Source organism: Gorilla gorilla, chromosome 2 (assembly GCF_029281585.2).
Source record: "Gorilla gorilla gorilla isolate KB3781 chromosome 2, NHGRI_mGorGor1-v2.1_pri, whole genome shotgun sequence".
Classification (NCBI taxonomy): Eukaryota; Metazoa; Chordata; class Mammalia; order Primates; family Hominidae; genus Gorilla; species Gorilla gorilla.
Genome location: NC_086017.1, coordinates 26,803,113 through 26,825,250, shown reverse-complemented (window position 1 = coordinate 26,825,250; position 22,138 = coordinate 26,803,113). Strand labels below are relative to the sequence as shown.

The 22,138-nt window shown below is 39.1% G+C and overlaps 1 protein-coding gene across 7 annotated transcripts in view; it reads right to left on the bottom strand.

Moving 5' to 3' along the window:
* Window positions 1-22,138, bottom strand: part of PLCL2 (phospholipase C like 2) — a 208,044-nt gene that overhangs the window by 102,113 nt on the left and 83,793 nt on the right. The window contains exon 1 of one of the 7 annotated variants that reach the window (XM_063703438.1): window positions 3,821-4,022. The exons of the other annotated variants lie outside the window; for them this stretch is intronic. Within the exon in view, the coding sequence (XP_063559508.1) occupies window positions 3,821-3,826 (6 nt within the window). The 5' untranslated portion in view covers window positions 3,827-4,022. Of the gene's footprint in view, window positions 1-3,820; window positions 4,023-22,138 lie in introns of those variants that run through there. 7 annotated transcript variants of the gene reach the window in all.

Below are 22,138 nucleotides of genomic sequence, written 5' to 3'. Positions count from 1 at the left end.
GATCCAGAAAAATCCACAGTAGCTCACAGCACTCAGAGAGGTGATCAGAATCCTAATAATTCTCACCACCACATACCTCAGCTTTTCAAGCCACATGGTAACTACTGTCTGCCGTTAAATGCAGTTGTGCCCATGGAAAGGAGGTGAGCTAACCTTTACTGAGCTACTATCATGAATCCTCAACTCTGTGAAGCAGGACCTATCATCCCATTTCAGAGGTTAAATAGTACCCAGGCAGGTCAGTTCCTCCTCCTCCTCCCCTGCTCTGTTCGGTAGCCACAGGGCTAGCCCTCATGGAAGACTTCTTCAGATCCCAACTCAGCTGGATGCCCACTGGGTTATGCACATGAGGCTCTGACAGCAGACTGAAGGCTGGGTAAGAAAAAGGGCAAAGCCGGGGAATGGGTGGTTCCCTCCTCCTCTCTCTGCAGGGCAAGGTGAGTGTCTCTAGCAAACGCTGCATCCCCTCTGAGTTCCCAAAGCCCCATCACCTGCTCCCTGTCTCTCTATCCTGTGGGTGGGGATAGTTATCTGCTGTTGACAACCTTTGGGTGGCATCACCAATCTCAATCTCATTTGGCCTCCTGGTTTTTCCACTACCTGTAATAATTCCTTAGATTAAATTATCTCTATTTTAAATGTTCTTTTTCCAGTTGGACCCCGAGTGACTCAATGCTCAAACTGTGCAGCCTTGGGAAGTCAATAAACCTCTCCAAACCTCAGCTGCTATTTTATAAAATGAAGAAAATAACTACTTGTTCTTAATTACTTTAAAGGGTTTGATAAGGCACAAAGGAGATAATAAATATGAAAGCGCTGTAGAGGCTGACCTAACTAAGATTTTTACATTACAAGTCCTCGAGTCTTACTTACTGGAATTACTGGAAAGGCAAAAAGGAGTTCACTGAAATTAACTTCCAAGTTAATCTCTTGGACCTAAATAGTAAAAACTACACAAAGCTGCCTTTTAAGAGCTCATTGCAAGCTTACAAATACTTTGGTCTCTCATAAAAGGAAAGTTGGTTGGCTGATGCCTCTAATGCTTCCGCAGGGCCTCTGACCACCAATGCAGAAGGGAGTTAAAATGCATGAACTCAGGCAGCCCTTTATAGAGCACCTAAGTGAAAAAGACTGGGTGTCAGGCTCTGGTCTGTCTTCTGCACCAGCCCTTCCTGTGTAGCTAACCCTAAAACAGGGACTACAATAATAGTACTGTATCCTAGGGTTGTTGTTATTAAACAAGATAAGGTAGAAATGCCCACTGAAGATTTTGATGCTCCCAATAAATGTCAAGTGTAATTAATGTGGTTGACATTACTACTGCTATCATCATCATCATCATCGTCATCGTCATCATCATCATTCTCTCCTATAATGCATTTTGTGAGGATTTGATCAGAGCTATCTCCTCTGCCTATATCATTCCCAGTCGAGTGACAATCTCAGATACGCTTCCTTGACATCTTTACATGCTTCAGGCAATCATTATTAGATGAGAATGGCCATCCTTTCCCCTCTTTCCTTTCTTATTATTCCTATCCTGTCTGAGCACCTACGAACCTTGGTTTCAGCATTACTACTATTTTTTATCATACAGTGAAAAAAAAACTACGCTATCTAGCTACATATTTACATAATAATGGGCCAATTAAAGGGCTAATAAGAAATCATTATGCTTCTATTGCTATTGTTTGTTGTGGTTATAAACATTTGTATTTATGGGGTGGACACTTAATTATCTTTGGGTAGATGAATACTTTCCCTTAGTGACAGTACTGGGAGGAAGCAGAGACAATGTCTACATCAATGGTGTCCAAAAATGTATGAGCGCCACATATGTAATTGAAAATTTTCTACTAGTCACATTAACAAATCTAAAAAGAAACAGGTAAAATAAACTTCAATAATTTTATTTAACTCAAAATATCCAAAATACTATCATTTCCACATGTAGTCAATATAAAAGTTATGGATATACCTGGATTCTTTTCAAGTCTTTGAAATCCACCATATTTTACATTTACAGCACATCTCAATTTGGACTGTGCACATTTTTTAGTGCTCAATAATCAGAGGGGGGCTAGCAGCTAGTGTATCTGACAGTGCAGGTCTAGATGATAAGCTTTTTAAGGGCAAGGACTTGTCATATTTTAATTCCAAATTCACCCTGACTTTTCTAATGTGGTGCTTTGCCCAAAGAAAGCACTCACCAAATATTCATTGAACTCAGAAATGAGTATCTGGAAAGAGGGACTATCACTCATATATGTAAATGAGGCCAATATAAGTTTTTTTGGAAGAATAACATTTTGTGGGTCTTACACCTTTAAAAATTACAAATGAACATAATTGCTAAAAATCCCAGTGTTCACTCACCTCAAATCACCCCAAATGCCATAAAGAGAAAGCAATGTTACAACTGTTCTCAAAAAAGTGAGAGAGAGAGAAAACAAAAACAGCTCTATTATAGACATCTATCATAGATCTCTATAATAATTGACCAAATAAATCATCAAATACTATTTAAATGACCTCATATGCCTGATAGTATCTAAGAAGCTATAATGTATGCTAGGACACAAACATAACTTGAAATGGAATTAAAAACTAATATTACAACCAGGTTAATTTATGAAAATGATGAATACCTTTTTTTTCCTCCATGTTATGAAAAGCATATTTTGCTTGAAAGTTTAAAGCCTTAATAGATGCAAATTACATTTCACTTTCAGCTACCTAGTTGATACAAATCAGCTTGCTCAGTCAGGATAACCACTTAAAAATAATTTGTAGTTCCTGAAGGCCACAACATTATACCATTTATAGAACTGCAGTACAGACACAGCCAAAAAAAAGATGGTAGCTTCTTTCAACCTGTGGTAATCATAAATGTCAAGTTCCTTTTGACAACCGATGCCACTGTCCACTGAAAAGACTACCCAGACCGCAGCCACCGTCAGCAATGGCTTCATAAAACTCAAGAGGGATTCCATTTCCCTCAAGAAAAGGAAATGGTCAATCTCAACAAAAGTTGTATGAAACTGCAAAATACTTGGTGTATCTTCACTAAGATTGTGAAATGAATTTCTAAGGAAAAGTCAACTAGCACTAAAGGCACTCACATGAAAGGGTGCTTAAAGCGCTTTTTCCTTCACCATGACAGAACTGGTTTCTGTTGGTTCTAAATATACCCCGACCAAATTAAAAGAAAAAGATGTCTTTTGCTTTTAAATGTATCTGGCTCTTGTGTTGAAGCCCGTTTACTGGGGAAGGAGGAACTGAGTTATTCAACCAATTCCAATACAGTTGTGCAGAGCGGAGACACTCCATGACCTTTTTACTTTTAGCAAAAAATCTTCATTTGACTACAACTTGGTTTCTTTAGCCTAGTAGAATTTCCATCGGATCCCGGGCTTGACAAATCCATGGTTCTCTGGTTACTAATGAAATACCAATGTTCAGCTTGCTCATTCATTTATATTTTTACCATCAAAATCCTTATAAAGCACACAGCTAATAGCTTCATTTATTTGGCCAAGAACTGGCATAGTATATTTACTTTTTAAATTATTACATTTACTTTAATTTTCCATCTATTGAAAGTTGTTTGCGCTGTCCTTTACATTTAGTAAAAGACAAATAGTGCTTTTTATAATCTCCATAATGGTAACTTTCAAACATTTAAACTTTGAGAGAAAAGAAGAGAATACATGAATCAAAATTTATATCACATTACTTTTTAAAATATACTTTTAGGCTTGTAATCAGTTTACTTTTCTCCAAAGGCAGCATTTGTCTCTTTAGTCATTAGAAAACTTACCGGCATATTTTGAATCTTATTTAGTGTCAGTTTTTCACGTATTGTCCAATTCTAAACACAGATCTTTGAACTGCTGGAGAGCCACTTGAGTAGAGCCTGTATTAATAAATGTCACGTATTTTTCAGTAATTCAACAATGTTGTAAAGATGATAAATTTCATACTGCTGACAATCTATCACTGTCTGAAATAGTTTTCTACCTTAACTTGTGACTTTCATTCAGTAAATATTTACTGAAAAGACTGCCACATGCCAGATGTTCCTGGGCTCTGGGGTTACCAAGCAGAACACAGCCCTGGCCTTCCAAGCACTCACAGTGCAGAGGGGCTGCTGTGCCTGCTCTTCAAACCTCTCCTGCTAGGAAGCCTTTCTGAATTTCAGCAAATGTGGGCCAATAAAGAGCACTGTCATTAACACCTGACAGACCTGGGTCCACGTCTGGCTCTGCCTGCTAGGAGCTGATGACCTCAGGCTACTCAGTTGTCCTCTCTTGGCCTCGATTTCCTCTTCCGTTACACAAGGATAATAATTTATTCTACAAGGTTGCTGTGAAAGTCAAATAAAATAATGAAGGTACAGGAAAAAAAAGTCTGACATTTATGGGGTCTGGCACCCAGACCCCATAAATGTCAGACTTCTTCCTCTAGTTCCTCTTAAACATACATAGCTTTCTATATCAAATGGCTTCTCTATTTATAAAGCAAAGAGATAGATGAACTGTAAATCATAAACATGTATTAGGTATACCAAATATTTAGGAGCTGTATGTAACAAGGGCTCCTGGTACACTTGACGGGCTATCGTCAGCTTGATCCCCATCCCACGTTTCTCTAACAGGTCTCTCTTTTTGGTCAATTGTTAGGTTCTCATTTGCTTTTCCTCCATTAGAGTTTTAAAAGCAGTTCTACCATCCCTAATGCAGGAGGTAAAGAACCCCTAGGGGGCCAGGTGAGATGGCTCATGCCTGTAATCCCAGCACTTTGGGAAGCTGAGGTGGGTAGATCACTTGAGGTCAGGAGTTAGAGACCAGCCTGGCCAACACGGTGAAACCCCATCCCTACTAAAAATACAAGAAATTAGCTGGGTGTGGTGGTGTGCATCTGTAATCCCAGCTACTCAGGAGGCTGAGGCAGGAGAATTGCTTGAACTCAGGCAGTGGGGGTTGCAGTGAGCCGATATCATGCCACTGCATTCCAGCCTGGATGACAGAGTGAGACCTTGTCTTTCAAGAAAGAAAAAAAGAACCTCTAGGGATGCGGCCCTTTCATCTCTGGGGTGGTTCACACTAGAACTGTAGGGTCCGGAAGGAACTAACATAGTGAATAACTATGGTGTGCCAGGCCCAGCACTAGGGGAACCATATGCATTACCTTGTGTGAACCCAACTCCTCTGAGATGTTACTATCTTCTACCTTCTACAAAGAAACCAAATACTCAGGGAGGCTAAGAAAGTTGTCCACAACGACAAAGCTATAAGTAGTCCAACATCATTTCTAGTCATTTTTTTTCCTCAGTTGGGTTGATGGCTGGCTGCTTTCCCCCTACAGCTCCTTGTGCCTGTTCATATTGGTTGGACAAGGTGTCTCCCACCCAGACTAGAGTTCCCTATGTCTTGGCTCCACTAGCCACTCCCAATAACATGCCCAAAGCCGCTCAGACTCATGGGCTTCTTATGTCATGGTTCCATTAACTAGCTTTTTATTTTGTTCTCTTCCTCCTGGTATCTCCAAGGGGCTGCTGGGAATATTGAGAACTGTCCCATCTCCCTCAATGTTGATGACCAGTCTGTTTCTTTTGCCTAGCCCTCAGCAGCTGCCACTGGAAACGACTGTGCACTATCCCATGCTTAATTCCCATGTGCTCTTACTAAAGGTGAATATAGTACACCTATGCCTTCTACTAAGAATAAGTTAATATAAAGTGAAAGGTGGTCTCCTAGGCACTGCACAGTTTTCACTTCTCTTGGCAGTGCCTGGGCACAGGTAATATAGAGGCAATAACACTATGTCCTCCTCATAGAGTCCCTTTTTGGAGACAAAAGCATTGGGAGTACACAAATTAAGCATAGACAGAGATACAAGCCTCTCAGCTCCCTAAGGAAATAAACTAAAAATGATACCAGATAAGAATAATAAGCTAAAAATTTCCCTCTCTTTTACCCTTTGATGTTTCTATGTGTGCAATATCGAATATCACATTGATCAAGTATACTGTTAACTTCAGAGATAAGACAGCCTATTTTATGTTTTCTATTTTGGCCTTTAGTTTACTTCAATTCAATAAAAAATGATTAAGCATTGTGGGCCACGTACTATGGAAGTACTAGAAAAGCATGTAGTGGAGATGAAAGATATAAATAATTTCAAAACTATGTAATTAGAAGCTAATATAGAGGTATGCCCAGGGAGCTATAGGCACCCAAAGTGGAGCTACCATTCCCAGGCTTAAAATTCAGAGAATGCTTCCCAGGGCCTCCTGAGCCTTAAAATAACTAAAACATACAGGTCAAGCTACTACATACTTGAACAAAGAGAAGTAAAGAATTCCACAAACAATTCTCTTTGAAAATGATAACAATCCTATGCCCAGAAATCAGGGAATGAAACTTCTTGTGCTTATACTTCATGAAAACAGTTATCTTAGCTTCTTTCAAGTAACCTATTTATTCATGAAATTGTTAGTGTTAGGGATAATAGGGACTTTTTTTTTTTTAAGACGTAGTCTCGCTCTGTTGCCCAGGCTGGAGTGTAGTGGTGTGATCTTGGCTCACTGCAAGCTCTGCCTTCCAGGTTCACATCATTATCCTGCCTCAGCGTCCCGAGTAGCTGGGACTACAGGTGCCCGCCACCACACCTGGCTAATTTTTTGTATTTTTAGTAGAGACGGGGTTTCACCGTGTTAGCCAGGGTGGTCTCCATCTCCTGACCTCGTGATCTGCCTGCCTGGGCCTCCCAAAGTGCTGGGATTACAGGCGTGAGCCAGCGCGCCTGGCCAGGTCTGATTCTTAAATAATAACCCTTAAGTCATAATCCTTTTTTTCTATTGGTGACATCCTCTTTTTTCTGACTTTCCATGTCAATTATGATTTATCATCAGCTCATTTTCTAATTTACAGAGATTAGAAACCACGCAGATTAATACAAAGAGATAAATCCTGAAAAGATCCATATAAAAACATCAAACTCTAACAATTCTGCCCACACTGAAAGTCTTTTAATCAAAGAAACACAGAAATGATTTATTACTTAATAAAACCTTATTTCTCTGAAATTCCAGAAGTTTACAACCAATTATAAGTCTATTAAGCAGAATCAATAAATGAAGTGGAAAGGAAGAACCAGTGAAAATAGCTAGTGGCAAGTTATTCTTATTCTTAGAATTGTTAGAGCCTTATTTCTTCTCTAAAAATATCAGAATTTAAAAAACCAAATTAGCTCTGTTTAGGCTATTCCTCATTTCTACTAAAAATAAGTAACAACACCTGTCAACTGGGGCTATGTTGTTTAAGCTTTGCATATTAGTAAAGAAATACCTTCCACGCATTCATGAACCAAAAGACATAATAACATAGCTTCTGGCAGAACCATAGAATTATCCCATTTCCTGTCTTGAGTGTAAAGAACAATTTACCTAAATGGTTGAAAATAAATATCTTTCATATTTTGATTGTCTTCATAATATACAGTAAAATACAATTTGCTGCTGACCCACTTTGACGCACAAAATCATTACATTTGAAAATGTGACTGCAAAATGCAGTGAAAGCATTAGGCATATTCCACATTAATTAACAATCAGAATGTGCTCAAATGATAACTTATGTTTCAGGATACTTTTCTAGATAAAGTAGAAAGGGTCTTTACAATGAGAATTTCTCTGTCCCTATTAAAGTCTTCTGACTTTAAATTGGTCATTATTAGTATTATAAGTTGACTTAGTAGTGGACAATTCTCACCATCTCATTTGGTTAGAGTTAGAGCAGAGTTCTTTTTTTGTTTTTTTGAGACGGAGTTTTCTTCTCGACTCACTGCAACCTCCACCTCCCGGGTTCAAGTGATTCTCCTGCCTCAGCCTCCTGAGTAGCTGGGATTACAGGTGCCGGCCACCACGCCCAACTGATTTTTTGTATTTTTGGTACAGACGGGGTTTCACCATGTTGGCCAGGCTGGCCTTGAACTCCTGACCTCAGGTGATCCGCCCGCCTCGGCCTCCCAAAGTGTAGGGATTACAAGCATGAGCCACCATGCCCGGCCCGAGTTCAAGCAGAGTTCTAAAGACACTGAAGCTCATATCCCATATGGGTGACTTTATTCCCACAAGAGTCACTTACTCTGCTTTGAACCATGGCCATAAATTATAGACGTTTAAACTTGGTTAGGCATTGTAAATCCAAAGGAAAATGGATTAGTTAGGGACTGCTGAATCATGACAAGTCTAACCCTAAAGAAAACAAAACACATCTTTTAGTAACAACTATGCTTAATATGTGTACAAGGTAATACGCACTAAAGAAATTAGCAGTGTGGGAGAAATTAGACCTAGTGGGATTTTTTCTTCAAAATGTTATTTAGTATATACTTTATATCATGTTTAAATTAATATAAAAAACTTAAAGACAAAAATATACTATTGCCATGGAAAAACAATTCAAAACAAAAGCCCACTAATGGTAGATAACAGATTAGTATTTACATAAAATACAGAAATGTAGATATGGGTGAGGCCACAGTTATATAGAAATAAAAATATACTCATGAATTAAAGTAAATTTATTTTTGCCATTAAAGAAGGAAGAAGGGATTTAATTTTTAGAAACAACCAAGAATATAGCTTTTTTTTTTCCTTTATTTTTCAAATAAGAAAATACGTAGCTGTAGAACAGCTTCTCTCTTTTCAGTAAAGGAAAGAGAAGAAAATTTGGCTATGACGCAGGAGTGGTCAATGCTGTTAAAAAAGGAAGTCATATCCCACTGTGTTAAGGGGCTCTTAAGGAAGAGGAAAAAGAGGAGACATAATCGCTAGACACTACGTACCATATCAAATCAGGCAGGCCCAGGCAACACCCCATCCCAGGCTCTATTTACTTCTGACACTTGCTTCTCAATTCAAAAATCTTGGAGAGTACTTTACACAGAAGTGTGCATTTCTGTCTTGGCTTTGGGCTGTATTAACGGGATTTGATAAATGTGCTGCACTGATGATGACAGATACCATCTCCTCCACCTGAAAACACATACACCCCCCAAACAGGGAAAGAAAAAAATGGCAAGTCACTTGAACACTGTGGCTCAGAAGCTCTCGCAGAATTCTCTGGGGCATAAACAACAGTTCCTAAAAACCTGCTTTAAAACTGATAAGATGAAAAAGAGGGCAGAGGCTATATGAAGCAAAGAGGCACCAATACAGGACAGGTCTTAATTTTAAAATTTGAAGAAAGATTTATGTGGTATATTCACTTCAACTGGACAGATATTTACAAAGTGTCTCCCAGGTGCCATACATTTTTCTAATGGACTCTAGGTTTTTGGATATAAAGCAAATGCATTCTCTGCTTCAGATATTCCTCCTTTGCACCACTTCCATAGAAATCAAACTATTAACCAGAAAACGTATTTTTAGAAATATGTACCCAGCCTACTTACAAAGAATCTGAAGAGGCCTGTGGTCACAGCATAATATAAAAGAGGATAATTTAAGATGAAGGAAATAGAACATCTAAAAGGAGCTTTGGGATAAGATATCACCATACTCCTGAGGTGAATAAACAGCAATAGTCAGATACTAAATTTTTGTGACAGAAAAGTCACAAATGGCAATACACAGGGTTACACATCTTTTACTACCCAGCAAAATTAAACAAGCAACAGTCCTTGCACAGACTTTCAGGAACTAAATTCAAGATGCAATTCATCACATGGTTCTTGTATGAACAGCACTGTGAAATAAAGTGGACCACAACTACTTTTGTACTAAGGGAACCCTAAGATGTGAAAGTTAGTAATTAAATTAATCTTCAAATACAGTTTTTGCCCATGCTGCAAACGAAATAAGAATTTTTCAGAAGATGCCCCTATAGATATGTACACAAAGATAGAACAATTACAATTGAACCAAATAACCAAACTCACAGAAAACTTGATTACTATTTTAAACTCCATATGATGCCCCATTAACACTGACATTACACATTTCTCCTAGTCAGTGAAAATGAAGATGGATTTGCAATTTTAGTCATTAGATTACTGTTGACTCTTTTTCTAGACCATCAATATAAACCTTTGACGTATGTTGTGATTTTAAAAGAGAAACAAAAAAACTTAACTGATATAAAATTCACTTAAATTAAAATGGAAAGTAACCTGGGGGAAAATGTACTTGCTTCCATTTTTGCTACTTGATCAATATATTATTGATTAATGAGCATATTTCTAGTAAATATAAATTATGACAATCATGGTTGAAAGTGATTTGATAAACTTTACTTTCCAAAGTGGTAGTTCAAATTAAACCACATTTTAAATAGGGTTCATATATGCAAAATACCCTGGGGGATGAAGGGAACATAGCCATGAGAATTAAAAGAAACTGACAGTTCATGCCATAGATTTAATTGAGGCTTTTAACCACAAAATACATGTGGCCTATAATACGTAAGTCACATCATGAGGTGATTTTGAAATACTAATCAAATGTAGAGATCCCTACTTGGGCTTAGAATGGTCCAGCGGCTTACCATCCAAAAGTCAATAAGGCAACAACAATAACAAAAACAAATTGCTGGTGCTGTGAATGAGTAAACATTCCAAAAAGAAGGCATCATTCCTTAGAATTACCTTTTCTTAACAATTATTCTCTTTGGGCAAGTATCTCCGTATCCACCAAAGATTCTAAAAGAACGACAAGGGCTGTCTAAAAGAAAATTAAGCGCAAGTTTTCCTATGCTTTGGCAAAGGGCAAAGTCTGCTTCATTCTCTGCCAACAAAACTTCCTAATGTGAAAAGAGTCATTTTCAATAAGGTTCCAACATATAAAATTGTTGCCAGGATTCTGGGCTTGTTGCACTGACACAATGTCCTCTGGCATCTGAGCATGCCAGTGCCTCTATGGTAAGAAAACTAATGAGCTTGTAAGAATGTCCTTACATCGTTACATCCTCAAGAACACTGTGGACACCAGAACTTCTCCACAGTTAGAACAGTTATCTCCCTTTCAGTGGTGATATCTAGTCTGACCCAAACCCACTGAACTGCAAAAGAAATGAAGGCAGGCTTCAGTCCACCCCTTTGCTACTTCCCATTATATGCCTTTCTCTTTCTCTCCTCTCATCTCACCGGACAAGGAGTTCCTAAGTGGCAGCTAACTGAAACAGAACTGTGAGTAATAAGAAAAATAAAGTTTTGGATTGCTGTTACCAGCCTCCAGAGCAAAGCATCTTACTCAACTTGTGAGTGTTGATGAAATTGAGGACCACAGATACATAAGTCACAATATCTTTTAATCTGTCTTGCCATCATTTGTTTTAAATCTTCGATTAATTTTTGTAAGTTGTCCACCTCTCAACAATAAAAAGGGTAGGGTATTTATTTCTTCTCCTGTCCTTTTACTACCTTTTAAATACACAAAGAAAAGCAAACTTTAAGACAGTCCAGAAACTGGGTAATCAGCCCAAAATTATACGTATTGGCTGAATAGATTCCTAACTTACGTATTGCTATGTTCTGAATGTCTATGTCTCACTAAAATTCAGATGTTGTAACCTAATCCCCAATGTGATAATATTAAGGGGTGGGGCCTATAGGAGGTGATTAGGTCATGAGGGCGGAGCCCTAATAAATGGGATTAGTGCCCTTATAAAAGAGGCATGAAGGAGTTTGTTTGTCCCTTCCACCATGTGAGGATGCAGCAAGATTAGGTGCCATCTATGAAGCAGAGGGCAGTCCTAACCTCTGCTAAATCTATTGGCACCTAGATCTTGGACTTTCCACCCTCGAGAACTGTGAGAAATAAATTTTCATTGTTTATAAGCTACCCAGTCAAGGATATTTTGTAATGGTGGCCTGGGCAAACTAAGCATGTATCAAACATAATACAAAAGGACTACTGGAGGCTCCAATGAGTATTACTTCATTAACACCTGCCAAGTACAAAATACTGGGCAAGGCTACAATCTGCAATAAGACACACACCTTGTCTTCTAGAACCTTATAGAGGCTATAAGAAATACCTAAGTGGTCTACAATAAGTAAAAGAGGTTTCTGAAAGGGCTGTGATGTTCAGAATTCAGAGAGAGTGGGGGACCTGAGCTCCTCCATGGAATAATAGATCTGAATGGATTAAAAGAGGAAGGAACTGGCAAGAAAAGGCATTTCAGGTAAAAGGAATGTCATGAGAGTGAAAATGCTTCCAGAGTGACTATGAAGGGAAGCTAGTGTGGTGTGGTCTGAGTTCAGGCTGTGGGAGGGGAACAGTGAGGGCTGAAAAGTAACCTGAGGCAAATCACAGGAACTATGAATGCCAGCCAGGGAGTAAGTACTTACAGGAGTATGTGCTAGGATATACTAGTTTGAAATCATTCCCCACTACTCAGGAGAAAAAGAAAATACAAATCATAACATAAAGTGGTGTGAAATAATTCACTCAATAAATAAATATATAAGTATGTGTGTATATATATGTGTGTATGTGTGTATATATACGTATATGTATTGTGTGTGTGTGTGTGTGCGTATTCAACGGCTACTCCAACACCTATCACAATGCCTTGTGTGAACTTGGAAGACTTTGATTTTTTTTAATGAATAATGTCCATTATATTTAAGACTCAGTACTAAGGTACTAGACAACATGGACTACCAAAATGAACAGATGTGGATTCTATCCTTAAGGTGTTTTCATGTATTTAGATGGGCCCCAACCAGGGACCAGGAGTTTGGGACTCTGGCTAATACAAATGATAGCAGCCTTTAAGAAGGGAGTGATCTATGACAGGCCAGCCACCCATATGCCACCCTAGTGTGAGCCAATGGAAGACTCAAAGTTCAAGAAGTAGCTAAAGATTGAAATAAATAAGCCCCACAAATAAGGACAACACTGTCCCTCCCTCCATCTCCCCACTCTCTTAAGGGTAAAATGATTACCTAATGACCCTTTTTCCTTTAAGAGATGACAATGTTCCATGGGCATTGTTGTGATGGTTAATTTTACGTGTCACCTTGGCTAGGCTATGCTGTGCAGTTTTTTGGTCAAACATTAGTCTAGATGTTGCTGTGAAGGTATTTTTTTAGATGGGATTAATATTTACAGTAAATAAATTGACTTTAAGTAAAGCAGATTAGCCTCCATAAATGTGGATGGGACCTCATCAAATTAGTTGAAGGCCTTAAGAGCAAAAACAGGTTTCTCCTAAGAAGAAAGAATTCTGCCTCCAGATGAAATACAGAAAATCTTCCTGAGTTTCCAGCCTTTGAATTTAAGACTGAACATCAACTCTTACCTGAATCTCTAGGCTGTTGCCAACTTTCCCTACAGATTTTGGAGATGCCAGCCCCTACAACTGCATGAGCCAATTTCTTAAAAATTTTTCCATGTTCCCCAACCCCTCTCCACACACACATACACAGACACACACACATATATACATGCACAAATATCATATTGGTTCTGTTTTTCTGTAGAACTCTGACTAATACAATTGTGATCTGCACTGTGGCTTCGTTTAGAGTCATCCCCTCTTTTCTCAATAGCTGTTTGAGACGTCCATTTTGTTTCCTTGCCCACTTCTTCTTAGAAGCAACCACCTGGATGGGCAAGGTTGAACTCTTCCCTCCCTGTCCTACCAGTTCTTTCTAAAATGGGAATTAAGGCACTGCAGGCACTGTGCTTCAGCCAACCTATTACAGAGTACCACCAGCAGCCCCATCACACCAGACCTGAGCCAAAGAGAGCTAGGCCTCCACAGATATTGGCAGAAGACTCCCTGCTGGTAAATGGGGCCTAGAAGAGTCCTGTTGTCTCAGGCAGGTCATGATGGCACTCAGGATGAATTATGCCCCATGCACTCAGAGGAGTTCAGTCCAGCGACTTCCTTTTCCCAATGCAATCATCCTGGACTTCTGTCCAACCAGTCTTCCAGCCTTTCAGCTAAGGGCACACCTCCTCACACACACACTCCTGCCGCCCCACGTCCCAACCACTTGGAAGAACTGCCATGGTATAATTCCAGTATGGGCCTGTGTCTGAGCATCACCATGACCTAGAAGCCCTAACAACAAGTCTTATCCCATCTGGGCCTCTCAGACCCTTCTGCCAGTTTGAACAGTCAAGAAAGCTACATCCTTTGGATTCTGTAATTAGGAATTCTGATCCCTCACAAGGGTCCCAAACTATTATAATAAAGGCGCCTAATAAGCTGCTATTATGCTCTATACTAGATATTTCAAAGCAGCTGAACCTACTAACTAAAAGAGCAATGGCCTGAAATCTGAGTGATTCTGGGCTTCACTGAGCTATGCCATGAGTAAGCGAATAAGGAACCAAATCATAGACTCACTCTCCCTTATTACTTGGAAAGGTCACCAAGACTTCCCTGGGGAGCTGGCCCCAAACAAACCCTATGACAAGTCTGTATGTCAAGGGTCCATCTTTCTATCTCTGCCTTAGTGTAATCTGAAGCTCAAGGGAAGAACTTTTTTTTGGTTCTTTGAGACATTATAGAGGAAGGCAATAGTCTTGGAGTCCAGATTGGAATTCTCCATGCCTTACTGCCCCTTCTAGAAAGGCCAGACCTGAAGTAAGCACCCTTTCCTCTACTTGAGCAGACCGGCTCACCTTAGAAGCCTGTAATTGGGAAAAAGCGCCAGTACCAGAACTGAAACTAAACGGAAGCAGGAGACTCCGGAGGAATTCCAAGTGTCTGGGCCACGGATTTAAGCCCTTCCCCTCTACATACACTCATTTTTGTAAGGTCAATTTCAAGACAACCCAATACTCATCTATTATGTAAAGTGAGACATAACTGTATTTTCAAAGGTACTAAATCTTAGTGCTACTGAGAAAACACTTTTGGACTTAGACTTCACTTGGTAAACGACAGATGGCACAGAAAGATAATCATGATCCTAAACAGAAACCATTAATGGTGGCAGCAAGAGACATACAAAGTGCTGTGAAGACCCAGGCAGGAGAGATCATGTCCCTTTGGGAAACATAAGTCTGGAGCTCTCAAGAGCATCTTACTTGTATATTAAGGTGCCTCCTGGACATTTCTTTCTGTTAGTCTCAAAGGCACCTCAATTTCAGAATGTAGCAAACTAGACACAGCTGGTCTTTGGTAGAGTTCTCCATCTCAGCATGAGTTCCACTATCCATTTTTCTAAAGCCTAGGCACATTTTTTACCAACCCACTCTTCCTTCTGTTCCTTCCATTGACACTACCTCCTAAATCCCCACTGAAACCCATCCACTTCTATCCTTTCCACCACCACATTATGTCTCTGAGGTCATCCAACGGCCTCCTAGCTTGCTACTGTCACCCAGTCCTGCCCTCTAGTCCACTTTCCACTGCAGCTGTGAGACCTGATTTTGATTCCTGCCTGCTTAAAACTCTTTAACGTTTTCCCTCCCCTCTCATGATAGAGATAACCCTCATTAAGATGGCCCACAAGTCCCTGCAAGGACTGGCCCCTACTTCCCAAGTCCTGGCTCATGCCCTGCCTCACTCTCCCCACCACTCTCCCTGATACTTCCCAAGGCCCATCATCTACTGAGCCTTTGCTTATTCTGTTCTAGTTGCCTAGAATGCCCTTTCCTTATTCTCTTCTCTTTGCTTAGTTCAACTCCTACTCAGTCTTCAGATTTCAGAACAATTGTCACTACCTGGATCTCCATAATAAGGTCTAACTCTCCTACTATATGTTCTCACAATACCATATACCTCCTTCTGTGTAATACTTACCATCATTGTAATTTTATATTGATTTCTCTCATTATATAATGAATGTCTGTCTCTCCCACTAGATTATAAGCTCCTTGAGAGCAAAATCATGACTATTTCTATTTACCAGTATAGACCTAAATGAAAACTGACAAACCTAAATAAAAATTTGCTGAATGAATGAGTATATGAAAGTAAATGGTCCAAGGTCACAACAGAATACTGACAGCAGCAGCAGAGGTATTTAAGTTAGCAGTCTTCTCACTTCCCTGGTGATTCTTCCTGATCACACTGTAGGGTTCTCAGTGTTTTCATGAGCAATACTCTTTAAAACTCATTTTTTTCCACTTTACTATCTTAAAGCATAATTTTAAAGTATTTAAGGAATACAGAAATTTCTAGCAATTTATGTAGTTTAAATACATCATTCACTGGAGAGGCCAAAATTCAAATTCAGGAAATGCAGATAATACCTGTGAAATACTATACAAGATGACCATCCCCAAGACACAGTCATCAGATTCTCCAAGGTAGAAATGAAAAAAAAAAAAAAAAGTTAAAGGCAGGTCAGCAGAAACCCTACAAGCCAGAAGAGATTGTGGGCCTATATTCAGCATTCCTAAATAAAAGAAATTCCAACCAATAATTTCATAGCAGAGCCAAACTAAGCTTCATAAGCAAGGGAGAAATAAGATCATTTTCAGACAGACAAATGTTAAGGAAATCTATTACCAGCTGACCTGCCTTACAAGAGGTCCTTAAGGGAGTGCTTAAGATGGAGAGGAAAGACTTATTGGTCACCACAAAAACACACTTAAATACATAGACCATTGATACTATAAAGCAATCACGCAACCGAGTCTGCATAATAATCAGCTAACAACATGATGACAGGATCAAATCTGCACATATCAATATTAATCTTGGATGTAAATGGGATAAGTGCCCCAATTAAAAGGCACAGAGTAGCAAGCAGGATAAAGAGGCAAGAACCAACTGTATGCTGTCTTTAAGAGACCCATTTTATATGCAATGACATCCATAGGCTCAAAGTAAACAGATGGAGAAAAATCTACCAAGCAAATGGAAAACAGAAAAAAACAGGAGTTGCTATTATAATTTCAGACAAAACAGATTTCAAACCAATAATGATCAAAAAAGACAAAGAAGGGCAATACATAATGGTAAAGGATACAATTCAATAAGGAGACCTAAATATATATGCACCCAACACAGGAGCGCCCAGATTCATAAAGCAATTTCTTAGAGACCTATGAAGAGACTTGGATAATCACACAATAATAGTGGGAGACTTCAACACTGAGACTTCAACCCCCCCGCCCCCGACAATGTTAGATCATCAAGGCAGGGAACTAACAAAGATATTCGGAACTTGAACTTAACACTTAACAGACATCTACAGAACTCTCCACCCCAAAACAACAGAATATACATTCTTCTTATTTGCACATGGCATGTACTCTAAAACTGACCACACAACAAAAATCAGCCATGAAACAAACCTCAGCAAATTCAGAAAAGCCAAAATCATACCAACCACACTCAAAACCACTGCACAATAAAAATATAAATCAAGTTGCTTATCAGCTTAAGGAGATTTTGGGCTGAGACAATGGGGTTTTCTAGATATACAATCATGTCATCTGCAAACAGACAATTTGACTTCCTCTTTTCCTAATTGAATACCCTTTATTTCCTTCTCCTGCCTAATTGCCCTGGCCAGAACTTCCAACACTATGTTGAATAGGAGTGGAGAGAGAGGGCATCCCTGTCTTTTGCCAGTTTTCAAAGGGAATGCTTCCAGTTTTTGCCCATTCAGTATGATATTGGCTGTGGGTTTGTCATAGACAGCTCTTATTATTTTGAGATACGTCCCATCAATACCTAATTTATTGAGAGTTTTTAGCATGAAGGGCTGTTGAATTTTGTCAAAGGCCTTTTCTGCATCTATTGAGATAATCATGTGGTTTTTGTCTTTGGTTCTGTTTATATGCTGGAATCAATGTACGAAAATCACAAGCATTCTTATACACCAATAACAGACAAACAGAGAGCCAAATCATGAGTGAACTCCCATTCACAATTGCTTCAAAGAGAATAAAATACCTAGGAATCCAGCTTACAAGGGACATGAAGGACCTCTTCAAGGAGAACTACAAACCACTGCTCAATGAAATAAAAGAGGATACAAACAAATGGAAGAACATTCCATGCTCTTGGGTAGGAAGAATCAATATCGTGAAAATGGCCATACCGCCCAAGGTAATTTATAGATTCAGTGCCATCCCCATCAAGCTACCAATGACTTTCTTCACAGAATTGGAAAAAACTACTTTAAAGTTCATATGGAACCAAAAAAGAGCCTGCATTGCCAAGTCAATCCTAAGCCAAAAGAACAAAGCTGGAGGCATCATGCTACCTGACTTCAAACTATACTACAAGGCTACAGTAACCTTGGTACCAAAACAGAGATATAGATCAATGGAACAGAACAGAGCCCTCAGAAATAACGCTGCATATCTACAAATATCTGATCTTTGACAAACCTGAGAAAAACAAGCAATGGGGAAAGGATTCCCTATTTAATAAATGGTGCTGGGAAAACTGGCTAGCCATATGTAGAAAGCTGAAACTGGATCCCTTCCTTATACCTTATACAAAAATTAATTCAAGATGGATTAAAGACTTAAACGTTAGACCTAAACCCATAAAAACCCTAGAAGAAAACCTAGGCATTACCATTCAGGACACAGGCATGGGCAAGGACTTCATGTCTAAAACACCAAAAGCAATGGCAACAAAAGCCAAAATTGACAAATGGGATCTAATTAAACTAAAGAGCTTCTGTACAGCAAAAGAAACTACCATCAGAGTGAAAAGGCAACCTACAGAATGGGAGAACATTTTTGCAATCTACTTATCTGACAAAGGGCTAATATCCAGAATCTACAATGAACTCAAACAAATTTACAAGAAAAAAACAAACAACCCCATCAAAAAGTGGGCGAAGGACATGAACAGACACTTCTCAAAAGAAGACATTTATGCAGCCAAAAGACACATAAAAAAATGCTCACCATCACTGGCCATCAGAGAAATGCAAATCAAAACCACAATGAGATACCATCTCACACCAGTTAGAATGGCAATCATTAAAAAGTCAGGAAACAACAGGTGCTGGAGAGGATGTGGAGAAATAGGAACACTTTTACACTGTTGGTGGGACTGTCAACTAGTTCAACCGTTGTGGAAGTCAGTGTGGCGATTCCTCAGGGATCTAGAACTAGAAATACCATTTGATCCAGTCATCCCATTACTGAGTATATACCCAAAGGACTATAAATCATGCTGCTATAAAGACACGTGCACACGTATGTTTATTGCGGCACTATTCACAATAGCAAAGACTTGGAACCAACACAAATGTCCAATAATGATAGACTGGATTAAGCAAATGTGGCACATACACACCATGGAATACTATGCAGCCATAAAAAATGATGAGTTCGGCCGGGCGCGGTGGCTCACACCTGTAATCCCAGCACTTTGGGAGGCCGAGGTGGGTGGATCACGAGGTCAGGAGATCGAGACCATCCTGGCTAACACGGTGAAACCCCGTCTCTACTAAAAATACAAAAAATCAGCCGGGCGAGGTGGCGGGCGCCTATAGTCCCAGCTACTCGGGAGGCTGAGGCAGGAGAACGGCGTGAACCCCGGGGGGCGGAGCCTGCAGTGAGCCGAGATCGCACCACTGCACTCCAACTTGGGCGACAGCGAGACTCCGTCTCAAAAAAAAAAAAAAAAAAAAAAAATGATGAGTTCATGTCCTTTGTAGGGATATGGATGAAATTGGAAATCATCATTCTCAGTAAACTATCACAAGAACAAAAAACCAAACACCGCATGTTCTCACTCATTGGTGGGAATTGAACAATGAGAACACATGGACACAGGAAGGGGAACATCACACTCTGGGGACTGTTGTGGGCTGGGGGGAGGGGGGAGAGATAGCATTAGGAGATATACCTAATGCTAAATGACGAGTTAATGGGTGCAGCACACCAGCATGGCACATGTATACATATGTAACTAAGCTGCACATTGTGCACATGTACCCTAAAACTTAGTGTAATAATAATAAAATAAAATATATATATATATATATAAATCAAAGCCAAGACCATCATTCAAAGCTATACAATTACATAGAAATTAAACAACTGTTCCTGAATGGCTTTTGGGTAAACAAGGAAATTAAGCCAGTAATCAAGAAATTCTTGGCAGGTAATGAGAACAAAGATAGAACATACCAGAATCTCTGGGACACAGATAAACGCCCACATTAAAAAGTTAGAAGGATCTCAAATGAACAACCTAACATCACACTTTGAGGAACTAGAAAAACAAGAGCAAACCAATACCAAAGCTAGCAGAAGAAAAGAACCAAAATCAGAGCTGAACTGGATGAAAATGAGACATGAAAAACATACAAAGGATCAATGAATCCAGGAGTTGGTTATTTGTAGGAATAAATAAGACGGATAGACTGCTAGCTATACTAATAAAGAAGAAAAAAGAGAAGACCCAAATAAATACAATCAGAAATGACAAAGGGGATATCATCACTGACCCCACAGAAATACAAAAAACCCCTCAGAGACTACTATGAAAACCTCTATGCACACAAACTAGAAAACTCAGAAGAAATGGATAAATTCCTGGAAACATACAACCTCCCAAGATTGAACCAGAAAGGAATTGAATCCCTGAACAGACCAAAGAAGTTCCAAAACTGAATTCGTAATAAAAAGCCTACGAACTAGAAAAAGCCCAGGACCAGAGAGATTCACAGCTCAATTCTACCACATGCAAAAAGAAGAGCTGGTATCATTTCTACTGAAACTATTCCAAAAAACTGAGGAGGAGCGACTCCTTCCTAACTCATTCTATGAGGCCAGCATCATCCTGATACCACAACCTGGAAGAGACACAACAAAAAAAGAAAACTTCAGGCCAATATCCTTGATGAACATAGATGCAAAAATTCTCAACAAAATACTAGCAAACTTAATCCAGCAACACATCAAAAAACTAATCCATCATGATCAAGTAGGCTTTATCCCTGAGATGCAAGGTTGGTTGAACATACACAAATCAGTAAATGCAATTCATTACATGAACAGAACTTAAAAACCACATGAACATCTCATTAGATGTAGAAAAGGCTTTCAATAAAATTCAACATCCTTCGTGTTAAAAACCCTCCATAAACTAGGCTTTGAAAGAATATACCTCAAAATAATAACAGCCATCTGTAACAAACCCACGGCCAACATCATACTGAATGGGCAAAAGCTGGAGGCATTCCTTCCTTGAGAACTGGAATAAGACAAGGACACTCATTCCCACCACTCCTAGCCAGAGCAGTCAGGCAAGAGAAAGAAATAAAAGGCATCCAAACTGGAAGGGAGAAAGTCAAACTATCTCTGTTTGCAGACATACGATTCTATACCTGGAACACCCCATAGTTTCTGTCCCAAATCTCCTTGATCTGATAAACAATTTGAGCAAAATTTCAGGATACAAAATCAACGTACAAAAATCAGTAGCATTTATATACACCAACAACAACCAACCTAAGAGCCAAATCAAGAATACAATCCTATTCACAATAGCCACAAAAAGAATAAAATATCTACAAATACAGCTAACCAGGGAGGTGAAAGATCTCTACAATGAGAATTCCAAAACACTGCTCAAAGAAATCAGAGATGACACAAACAAATGGAAAAACATTCCATGCTCATGGATAGGAAGAATCAATATCATTCAAATGGACCTACTGACCAAAGGAATTTATAGATTCAATGCTATTCCTATTAAACTACCAATGATGTTCTCCTCAGAATTAGAAAAAAACTACGTTAAAATTGGTATGGAACCAAAAAAGATCCTGAATAGCCAAGGTGATTGTTGAACCTAAGCAAATAAAATATAAAGCTAGAGACACCAAATTACCTAACTTCAAACTATACTAGAAGGCTACAGCAACCAAAACAGCATGGTACTGGCTGTCTTGAGACACATGGATCAATGGAATGGGATGGAGCCCAGAAATAATGCTGCATACCTAAAACCATCTGATCTCCAACAAAGTAGACAAAAACAAGCAATAGGGAAAGGACTCCCTATTCAATAAGTGGTTCTGGGATAACTGGCTAGCCATATGCAGAAGATTGAAACTGGATCCCTTCCTTATACCATATGCAAAAATCAACTCAAGATGGACTAAAGACTTAAATGTAAAACCTAAAACTATAAAAATTCTGGAAGATAACGTAAGAAATGCTATTTGAGACATAGGT